Genomic DNA, 12,274 nt, shown 5'->3' on the forward strand with positions numbered 1-12,274 from the left:
GAAACTATTGATAAAAAATAAAAATTTCTAAACAAACACAATGTAATTTTCTTTGCAATAATCAATTATGTCCGAATTTTTGGAAGTTTAGGAATATTGTGGTGTAAAAAGAGTTGCTCTCCAGTTAGGAAACAAGCTCTGTTTTCATCAAAAATGTGAACTGTCTTTGAGAATAATCTCATTTTAAATGTTAATTAAATTTTTTTAATAGTTAAAATGCCTATTACAGTAAATATTTCAGTTTTAACCTAAATAGAAAAATATTAAATAAAGAAATAATTTTAAATATAAATATTATGCAAGTAAAAACTTTCAATACATAAAAATAGAAAAGCGAATAAAAATAACATATCATATTTAAATGAAACAGCTCTAACCATCGCGGCCGTGGCGCAATGGTTAGATTGCTTACCTTATAAGCAGGAGATCTAGGTTCGAAACGAGCTATATATACAAGCTGGATATATTTTCGCGTCACGGTAAGGAAGGAGGCATGAACTTTCTGGTAAAATGCACTTCCGCGGTGCCCTTTGACAAAGACCGTCAGGACTTTTTGTGGCACCTAATAAAAAAAAAAAACAAGAATGAAATAAATGAACAAGGTTATATATATATAAATATATATATATATGTATATATATATATATATATATATATATATATATATATATATATATATATATATAAATAATTTTTATTTCGTTATTTAGGTGCCCCAAGAAGACCTAACGGTCTTGTCACAGAGCACCACGGAATTGCATTTAAATAGGAAGTTCACGCCTCGTTCAATTTTCCTGGATGGAAAATTGTACCCAACTTCTTGACTTTCCAAGCTTTTGTCAAAAACTTGTCAATAGTAAATGATGTTGCAGAGAGAGCTGTAAAGACAGTTCTTGTGAAGAAGCATTTTCTGAAGCATTTTCTGAAGCTTCTTTTTCTGGTAAGTCAGGTCAACTGCCTCCAGAACTGTCTTTACAGCTCTCTCTGCAACATCATTTACTATTGACAAGTTTTTGACAAAAGCTTGGAAAGTCAAGAAGTTGGGTACAACTTTCCATGCAACAGAGGGAAGCAAGAGCCATTTAACTTACTGTTTATTATGTTCCAGAATATCAAAAACTAGCCAAGACTCAAGACTTACATAATCAGAAAGAGTATTTGGCTCACTAAACTGGACATATTCCTTCTTTTTTTTAATAAACCCAGAATTTACTTCCTTGCCAACTCCTCCTTCATGTCATTGGAGACAGACTCACCATGGTTGGAAGCATCAAAATCTGTCAGAATTGACTTGATAGCAATAAGCTGATTTAGTCCTGTTCCAAAAGAGATTCCTAAAGCACCAAGTAAATAATGAGTTCCCCCTGCTTATAAAATAATGCAGAATCTGTCAACTGCCTGATCATCACAAGCCTTTATTAAATCCTGGAAATATTTTAAGGTAAGTTATTACAAAATATCAGTTTAATTTGCTTATTTTTTGGTAACGCATTTACTAACCTTGATGAGCTTTCCATCAAAGTGTAACTGAACCTTCTGATTATTATATTTAATCTCATTTTGAGTAAGAATCTTTATATTATTTGCATATTGGTTAATCGTATTATTTTCATTCAAAAAGCTGAGGTATAGAAAAGTGGAAGATCATTACGATCTCCTTCTGCTTCTGTAATCTACTTAATAAATGTTACAATCACTTTTATAAGCTGATATATCAAAATAGGTGTGAATTCATTCTCTAAGTCGGACTCAGAACTTAAAACAAATTTTAATCCTCACAAACCAGCTTTGATGCATACTTGGTTTCTAATAACACTAATATTATGTCTAATGAAAAAAGTATAGGAGTTGATAATTTAAGTAGTAGCATCATTATAAATTCAATAAAACTCATTACAATCCCACTCTTGCATATATTTATTTATTGCATATATAATTTATCTTCAAAAGAGGGAGAACAAATCGCTAGAATTGTCCCAATTTTTAATTTTTAATTCTTTTATCCAAACTCGAAATCTACGGTATAAGAAATTCAAACTTGGCTTGGTTTAAAAGTTACTTGTTTAACAGGAAATAATATATTTCATACGAAGGTGGACAAACGGATAATACGACTATCACATGCGGTGTTCCCCATGGTTTAATACTAGAACCCCTCTTTTTTCTAGTTTATATTAACGAGTTAAATAATTTTTCTTATATCTTTAACTTAATTTTATTTGCATATGATACCAACTTGTTTTATTCCAATGAAGGTATTAATATTTTATTTTTAACAGTAAACAAAGAACTTGATAAACTGTTTAAATCCAATAAACTAGGGATAGTTTATTCGATTTAAACAATGGTTTAAATCCAATAAACTATCCCTAAATATTAACAAAACTAAATGTACATTATTTCATCATTCCTCAAAATATTCCATGGAAAATAATAATTTAATAAAAAGGGAAATATCGTTAAAATTCTTGGGCGTAACTTAAGATGAAAATAATAATTGGAGAGAACATATAAATGTAATTGAAAATAAAATTTCAAAAAATATTGGTATACTGTATAAAGCTAAACAGTTTTTAAACCAATCTTGTTTGAAATACATATACTTTTCATTTATACATTGTTACCTAAACTATACAAATATTGCTTGGTGCAGCACCAACGTTACAAAAATAAATAAACTACTCTGCAAACAAAAACATGCTATTAGGATTATTACAAATAAAGGTTGACTCTCCCATACAAAAATAGTTTTTAGTAAACTCAATATATTAATTGTTTTCAAAATAAATCCTTATCAAATTCTTATATTTATGTTTAAACTTGATAAAAAACGGCGCCGCCTTTAATTTAATCAATATTTTAAAAAATAAATCATATATAAAAAAATAACTTTAGTCAATCCAAAATCTATTATTCAGGCACTAAATACTCAATTACAAATCGAGGACCTAAATTATGGAATACACTTTTAAATTATGATCTTAAAACACTCTCTTTGCTTAACCAATTTAAAACAAAACTTAAGCAAACTCTTCTACTAAACGACAATGAATTAAATTTCTTTTAAGGCGTTAAATAGGAATACTCTCATGATTTGATTTATATAATTATGAATATATTTTTTGATTTTCTATATACACATATAAAAAAAAAAATTTCATTGTAAATTTTTACACGATTTAATTTTATCATTTGTTTATTACCAAGGATGTAGAAAAGTTTATTCTGTATATTCTTGAAATCGTATGTAAAAGGTACTCCTAATTGTTTGCCATGTATTTATATGTGAGTGTGTGCATTCACTTTTGTATCTTTTTGTCTTGTTATCTATATTTTTTTTATTTTTTCAATTTTTTTATGTATTTAAAATTTTTTTTTTTTCAATTATTTTCAATCTAACAAAAGAAATTAAAAAAAAAGAAAAAAAGAAATAGGAGGATAAAATATGAAAAATAAATTTTTCTTTTTTTTTCAATTTTTTTATTTTTTTCTTTCTTTATTTAAAATATAATTTTTAAGAAAATTTAATTAATATTTAAAAGATTTTGTATTATCTTACACGGTTTTTAAAAGCTATGCTATGTATGGTATATATTACGGGGCTTAGTGGTAAGACAACTATAGTCTTCATTTTGCTCCTGTCATGAAAATTTTTATTTATTTACTTAGTTATTTTAATTATTGTCAAACGGCGATATATATATATACATATGTATATATATATATATATATATATATATATATATATATATATATATATATATATATATATATATATATATATATATATACATATATATATATATATACTTAAAATAGATTTTTAAAATATTCAAACATTTTCAGAAAACAATAATTTGTTATAAATAAAAAAAACATTATTTTTAAAAAGATTAATAAATAACCTCTCACTAATCTCACAAACTGCACACGTGATTGAACATACACTCTCTGACTCTTGTGCTGGCTCTTCTTAAGATTCAAATATCTGTCAATATATTTAGATATATTCCTATGAAGGGTAAGAGGTCCAATCATGGGAAAACCTAATCTTAGCCATGGAAACCATAATGAGCCTAGAATACATTCCTTACTCCAAGGAGAATCCACATAGGTACACTGTACACTAAAGCAAAAGTAATTTTTTCTTAAAAATCCTTCTTCAGTTGCATACCAAAAATAAAATAAAATTGCCTTTACAACTTTTGAATGAATAATATTAAAGGAACTATTTGCAATATTTGCTTTCTATGAAAAAAAAGTTGAAAAAGTTTACTATATTTGTGTTAGGTTCTTTATAAAAAGTTAGCTGAAGCTGTTAAAGCAACTTGTTTCCAGTTCCTTAACAGGAAACAAGACAAAGCGACTTGTTTCCTGTTAGGGGACAGGAAACAAGTCGCTTTATCTGCGAAGTTGGACCATTCTTCTCCTTCAGGTAGAAGAATTGCTTGATAACGTCAGCTCTGGTTGGAAGCCTAACTGAGGACATCTCGACTGGTTTGCCAACTAAGAAGTATTCTTTTGTACAACCACTTTCTCTCCTTTTCCTTGTATGTTTTGGAATTTTCACATTTTCATTTTCCAAAGAAACTTCGTCTTTGTTTCGGGTCTTCATTTCTAAAAATAATTTTGAAATTTTAATTTATTAAACAAATTGGATTTATAAATTAATATAAATGCATGAAATAATTGAGATATAAAAAAAAGATTAAACAAATCAATACTCAAATCAAAAACAAAAATCAAATAAAAACGTCAGAAATTTCCTTAATTTAGTATATCAAAAGGGATTTATTCCAACCATAAATAAACCAACTATAATCACCAAAAACAGTGCAACCTCAATTGATCAAATTATAACAAACAAATTTACCGACACAAAAGTTAAAACTGGAATATTTATATCCGATATATTGGATCATTTTCCAATTTTTATTGCAACTCAAAAATATAATCTTTCAAAAAACTCGCAAAAAGTGAAAATAACTAACCAAATCATTAATGACGTTTCTATTAAACTTTTTAATCAATCTTTATCTTCTGAAAACTGGGAAAATATAATACAATTAAAAAGCGCTAACAAAGCCTATGACAATTTTCTTCAAATATTTCAAAAACATAACAATAAGGCATTTCCAGAGATAACAAAAATTATTAAATCTAAAATGTATTTGAACCCGTGGATAACCACCGGAATATTAAAATCATAAAAAAAGAAACAACGTTTGTACGAAAAATTTCTTAAAAAAAGAACATTTGATAATGAATCCAATTATAAAAAATATAAAGGTATTTCTGAGCCAGTTATAAATCGTTCAAAGAAAATATATTATTCAAATCAATTACTAAAATTCAAAGGCGACACTCAGAAAACCTGGAATGTCATTAAAGAATTAATTGGTAAAAAAAAGTTATCAACTAATTAGTTGATAAGTAGTTGTCTTCCAAAAAGAATAAACTTTAATGGCGTTGATATACTTAAGGAATCAAAAATTGCAAAAACATTTAATCGAGTTTTTGTTAGTGTAGGATCAAATTTAGCCTTAAAACTAAAACTTGGTAAATTTAGCGTAGAGTCATATTTAACTATTAACAATACAATAATGATCAACAATAAACTGACTAAAAATGAGTTATTAATTGCTTTTCAAACGTTAAAACTAAACAAAGGATTAGGAGTTAATAAAATAAACAGTAATGTTGTAATAAAATCTATGCATTATTTAATAACAACACTGTTGCATATTTTTAATACTTCTTTAAAACAAGGAATATTTTCAGAAAGCTTTAAAACTGCAAGAGCTATACCGGTTTTCAAATCGGGTGATCCTTCTAATGTCTCTAATTATAGACCTATTTCCATTCTTCCTTGCTTCTCTAAAATACAGGAATGAAGAATGTATAATAGACTGTTCTTATTTCTAGAAACAAATAATATTTTATACAACAAACAATTTGGGTTCAAAAAAGATCATTCAACTGATCATGCTGTTCTTAAACTTGTTCATGATATTTTTCGAGCCTTTGATAAAAAAGAGTATACATTAGGCATTTTTATAGACCTTAGCAAAGCCTTCGTCACAGTTGACCACCATATTTTATTTAAAAAACTAGTAAATTACTAAGTTAAGAATGCAAATATAGTTTGGTTTAAATGCTACCTGTTTAATAGAAAGCAGTATGTTTCTTGTGATGGTGGTAAAACTGACAATAAGACAATCACTTGTGAAGTTCCTCAAGGATCCATTTTAGGACCGCTTTTGTTTTTATTATACATTAACGACTTAAGCAGACCTTCGAATATTTTAGACTCTTATTTTGTTTTTTCTATTTTGTTTGCTGACGATACCAATTTATTTTATTCTCATAGTAATATAAAAAGTATATTTAAAACAGTCAATAAAGAATTGTTAAAAGTAACTGAATGGTTTTCATACAAATAAATTGTCATTAAATTTAACCAAAACTAAGTATATTTTTTTTCATCGCCTTTATCAAAGAGACGAAATTCCTCTAAAGCTCCCAAATGTTAGCATTGGGAGTCAATTTATAAAAAGAGAACACTCAATGAAGTTTCTAGTTGTTCTTCTTGACGAAAATATCACATTGATAAACCACTTAAAATTAATCAAAAATAAAATTTCTAAAAATACTGGTATACTTTATAAGGTAAAACCTTATCTAAATCAAATTTGCTCACAATATATCTATTTTTCTTCTTTCATTGTTATCTCAATTATGCCAGCATTGCTTGGTGCAGCACCAATAAAAAAAACTAAACAAACTATTTAACAAACAAAAACATGCCATAAGAATAATATCCAACCCAGACCGTCTCTCTCATTCACAACCACTATTTATAAATCTAAAAATTATAAATGTTTACCAAATAAATATATATCATCATTTAATTTTTATGTATAAAATCAATAACGATACGATGCCAAATATTTTTAAAACGCTAATTAAAAAAATACAGCACAAATACCTTACTAGACTTGCAAACAATAATTATATTCAAGCTAAAACTCACTTTGAAGCCATTAAGTTTTCTATCACAGCTAGAGGCCCCCAACTATGGAGCATAGTAATTGAAAATGACATCAAAACGCTTGCAAACAAATATTTGTAAATCAAAACTAAAAGAAATAATTTTAGTTAATCAAAACTTGAAGGACTTCTTCTAGAGCTATATTTATTTGTTAACCTTTAAAATATTGCATAGTATATTTTCATTTAGTTTACAAAGGTTTAAAAATTTAGTTCTCTAAAAACTTATTTTTTATTTTCTTATTATGAAAAACTAAAAATTTTTCCTTAAAATCTTAAATTCTTTTGATTATACTTCCTAATTAGGAATTCTTAATCGCAATAATTAAAAACTTCTATATATAGTTTTGAATATCCTTTTTTTTTTTCGTTTGTTTCTTTTTTATTTTTGCTTTGTGTTTAATTATATTTGAAAATAAATTTTAGAATTTATTATCTTTACTTTTAAAAAAAAAAAAAATTTTCTTTTTTTTTTCCTTTTATATTTGACAACATTTTTAATGACAAGATTTGATAGCTATATTATTTACAGATTATTGAGAGCTTGGCGATAAGACTATTTTGTCTTCTTCTTGCCTCTGCCATGTTTATATTTTACCAATATGAGAGTTGCAATTATTTTAAACGGCAAACTTATAATTAAAAAAAACTAAAACAAAAAAAAAGCTGATTGATTAAAACGTGTTAATATTGGAAAGTTGAGTACAAATGTTTATAACTTCCGATATGTAAAGGTTATTGTATACACTTCATTTATGGATAAACTGTTTAGATTATTGCCAGAAAAAGTGAATCCTCAACTCAATCCTGTTCAACTAGGCTAATATATAAAAAAAAGTTAGTATCCTACAATACATAAATTGTTGGGTGGGCATGGGCGAGGAGGGGGCGAGATGGGGGGAGAAGTGTTAAGAGGATGTGTAATCCCCACCCCTTCCAAAATGAAAGATTGTAATTGGAACAAAATAATATACATTTTAATTATGCATGAAACTAACATTGAGTTGATAGCCCTATTAGTACTGAAGTCAAATTGGGCACTGCTTCCCATGGGGAGGGGGAAGCTTTACCCCAAGATACACAGATGTATATTTTAAATCTGACATCTACATACTTAAGGAGCTTGTACACAAAATTTTAGGTCACTATGACTGTTGCATCATGTTGCGCCAAAATCTGTATAGTTTTTGTGGTTGATTGATTGACCTCTATTTTCTCGCGTCACTTTAAAAAAAGAGTTTGGCGCAATATGAGGCAATAGAGCTAGGAGCTTGATTTTTTCTACACATCATCTATACATTGTCAAATATAAAGTATGTCTCATACATGTGCATATTACACTCAGGTCTCTAGATATTTGGCAATATGTAAAAATTTCAAAATTTATAAAAAATGTCGTCTACTTGGGCGAGATGAAAAAATTATTTTTTTCAAAAAATTAAAATTTTATTCAGAAATCACTTTAAATTTCCCAACTTTTTAGCTTGCATACATATCAAAAAGAAAAAGTTGTTAAAAAATGAACCCCCTAATATATACATTATGTATTACATACATAATATATACACCCCAAGACCAAGACCAAGACTTTGAAAGTTTTTACAAGACCGGGATCAAGACTCTCATTGAGAGCGAGAAGTTGTGACAATCTACGGTTTGTTGTTAATAACTAATTCATTCATTGAGTTGATACTTTTCATAAGAATCAAGAAAGTAATAGACAGTAGAGGTCCGAGACCAAGACCAAGACCAATACTCTAGGCTTTCAAGACCAAGACTTTAGGCTTTAAGACCAATACCAAGACAGTTATATATGAGTCTCGAGGCGTCTCGAGACCTACATCTCTAGTTATAAATATATATTATAAAACTACGATGCTGAAGCGCAGGCTTTCACTTTAATCTTGGAAGTAGAAAATAACGTAAATATAACTCTTGTTCCGGCCGGAATTCCGGAGTTCGCTAGACTGTTTATTTACCTTTTCCCCCTTTTCTTAAGCTAAATAAAAATTCATTTTATAAGACTGTTTCTAAAAATTACTTATTATATAAATAAAATATTGTTTAAATTATTTTAATTTTAAAATTATTATTATTTTTTAATTAGATTTTTTTAAACTTTATTTACTCTTTTCATCACACATTTTTTGAAACACTTTATTTACACTGATTACATGATAAAAAGAATTTTATAAAAGTTTTTGAAATAACTCCGTAACTGTGTTCTAGAGATTTTTATTTATTATAAATAATGAACGTTTTGACTTTCAGTTTTAGTTATTTGTTTTCATTTTTTAATAATTTATTATACAATTTTAGTTTTAATTTCCAATATGTTGTTTCAGGTTAGTAAAAAATGAAAAAGTAAAAAAATGTATTTTTATGCATTTTAGGCATAGTCTATATGCATAAATATTACATTTGAAATATTATATTATAAAACTTTTAAATATTAATAATTTACATTATTAATTTGATATTATTGTTATTATCACTTATTATTAATAATACTATTAATATTATTATTGCTATTATTATTGTTGCTATTATTATTACTATTATTACTATTATTGTTGTTATTGTTATTATTATTGTTATTATTACTATTATTGTTATTATTATTACTATTATTTTTATTGTTATTATTACTATTATTATTATTATTATTGTTATTATTGTTGTTGTTATTATTATATGTTGCTGTTTAAATATGTAATATTATTTTGCTAAAGAAGTTTTCATGGTAACTGTTTTTAGCAACTTGCTTGTATTTTTTATGTGATTCTTCTCTGATACTTGATAATGGAACATTTAGATTTGATGAAAAAGCTTTTGGATTTGCATGACACTATTTTACTTTGTTTATATCTAATTTAATTTTAAAGTATTGAGTGAGATGGCCTCTAATTCTTCCGTTTCAAGACTTTTTAATCATAAAATTAATAAATGTTTTGTGCATTTCAATGCATCTAGTTTAGAGTAAGCTTTATTAGATATTGATGTCATGTAGTTTTTTCGTTTAAGATTGTTACTTATTTGATATCTAGGTCCAGTTTGTGTGTTGTTTTGTTAAATTTGATCATTGTTCCATTATGTGTGGGGTTATATATAATAGAACAGCTTGATTTATTTTCTCAATTGGCTGGTTTATCTCTAGTTTGAAATAGTTGAAACATTTTATGATTTTACATTTTTGTTGTCAATTTTATAGTTCAACTTTTTGTTTACTTAACTAGTTTGTTTAGATCTAGTAGAGTTAATAATTTTGCTGGTTCAGTTATTGTTGTTATGAGTATAGTTAGGCAAAAATACAGCAGTTTTTGCATCAAACCAGGATTAAGTTATACCCAAGGTATGTGATTGGTTTAGCCTATATCAATTGAAACTCATATCATTTGTTGATTAGCAAAGTTACATTTGAATAGAAGCAGTTTAAATTGTTCAGTTTTTAAATTCTTGAATTGAGTTAATAATGTGTTCGATTTCAATCTTTTTAAGTTCACCTTAACAGATTTCCTAATAGTTTTTGTACCTGTTGTGTTCGCCGTCATATTGCCTCCTATATGGGTTGGCAACTTTGTGATTAAGAGCAGCATTTCTGGAGTTTCTGATTTTTCCAATAGTCGAATAGATTTTCATTTTCAATATTATCTTGGTTAATTGAAACATTTTTGAATTTATTAATATCTATTAATTTTTTGAATTGCTAATTGCTAACTTTTGAGTATCTATGCAGTCCAATTTGATTATTAGCAGGTCTGTTGATTTTTCTGATTTTTTGTTATTTTTTTAGTAAGATGTATTATTCTATTTGTATTTTTTTGTAAAGTGTTGGCAGTGATTGCTTATAGCATTTTTTTAAATGCTTTTTGAATAATTTTTATAAGTTTCTATGTTTGTACTTTTGTTTTCATTTTCACTGGTTGGGTAACACAGCTTACAATAATACTTTTTTAGTTTTTTTTTAAATATTGCTTTTGAATTTATGGATAGATAAAACCATTCATTGAAACTTTAGTTTTTTTGGTTTTATTAGATTTTGTTTTATTGCTTGTGTATATGAGAGTATTTTTGATTTGACTACAGTAGGTACACATTCTTTCATCTTCAAGAAATTTCATTTGTTTTAGAAGCTCAGAAAAAATTAATGATAGTTCACCACATCATTTGTGAATATTTTTGGTAACATCAACAGTTACAACAGAAATTGATGGCCAGTTTGCCTCTTTTCAGCCAACAATAGTCTATTTTCATAGTTATTTTACTAGTATATGAGATTTGATCAGGGATGCGGAGTCCCAAAAGAACTTTGGCTTTGCATCTCTACTTTTTCCAAGTCTGTAGTGTCCAGAAGCTCTAAACATGTTTGTGGATTTATTATCTGCTATAATAAAAAAATTCATGAGATTTAATAACTTGAAACTTATTGTTTTTAACCCCGGAGTCCTGGAGTCCCGGAGTCTTTGCCGCCATTATACCTAAGGACTCCGGGTTCAAAAAACAATTGTTCCTCTAACCTAAAAGTCTTAATTTTTTTCCTATTAGTAGTCCAGAAACTTATTTATATTTTTAGAGCTCCTGGATACCAAAAACTAGGATAAAGTTATCTTTTTGTGACTTTCAAATCTGGAGTCCTTTTTGGGACTTGATATATTTAAAATACCTTGATACATAGAACTTCCTACATAGTGACTAAAATATATAGTAGTGACTAAAATAATTTTAGTATATTTTTTTAATGTATATATATATATATATATATATATATATATATATATATATATATATATATATATATATATATATATTATATATATATATAATTTAATTTAATTGTTAATTGCTATTTAGATACCTACTTGTATCAGGCACCTATTTACAATGTAGTTATTGGTGAGTGTGTAGAATTGTTAGCTGTCACTCATTTTAATCATAATGGTTCTGAAGAAATTACATGGAAGAAAGATAACAAGTTACTAAATAATAACAAAGGAGCAAAAAGTCTATCAATCTCTCCAGTGTCAGAGCAAGATGCAGCATATTATCAAGTTAAAGTGCATAATGAATACCTTGGCGTAACGGAAGTTACTGATATATGGCTAAATGTCAAAGGTATTAAAGTATGTTTTCTAATTTAGCTTTTATTATTATTATTTGTTATTTTGTGGGATTTTTGAATAACGATAGGTTTAAATACAAAGTTAACAGAAAAATTTCATAATAA

General features: G+C 26.8%; 1 protein-coding gene across 1 annotated transcript in view; it reads left to right on the forward strand.

Moving 5' to 3' along the window:
* The window catches only part of LOC100200640 (C-type mannose receptor 2), a 57,000-nt gene that overhangs the window by 5,906 nt on the left and 38,820 nt on the right, over nt 1-12,274 (forward strand). The window contains exons 4-5 of the mRNA XM_065798478.1: nt 10,287-10,402; nt 11,902-12,162. Of these exons, the coding sequence (XP_065654550.1) occupies nt 10,287-10,402; nt 11,902-12,162 (377 nt within the window). The remainder of the gene's footprint in view (nt 1-10,286; nt 10,403-11,901; nt 12,163-12,274) is intronic.

This window comes from Hydra vulgaris, chromosome 06, assembly GCF_038396675.1.
Source record: "Hydra vulgaris chromosome 06, alternate assembly HydraT2T_AEP".
NCBI lineage: Eukaryota > Metazoa > Cnidaria > Hydrozoa > Anthoathecata > Hydridae > Hydra > Hydra vulgaris.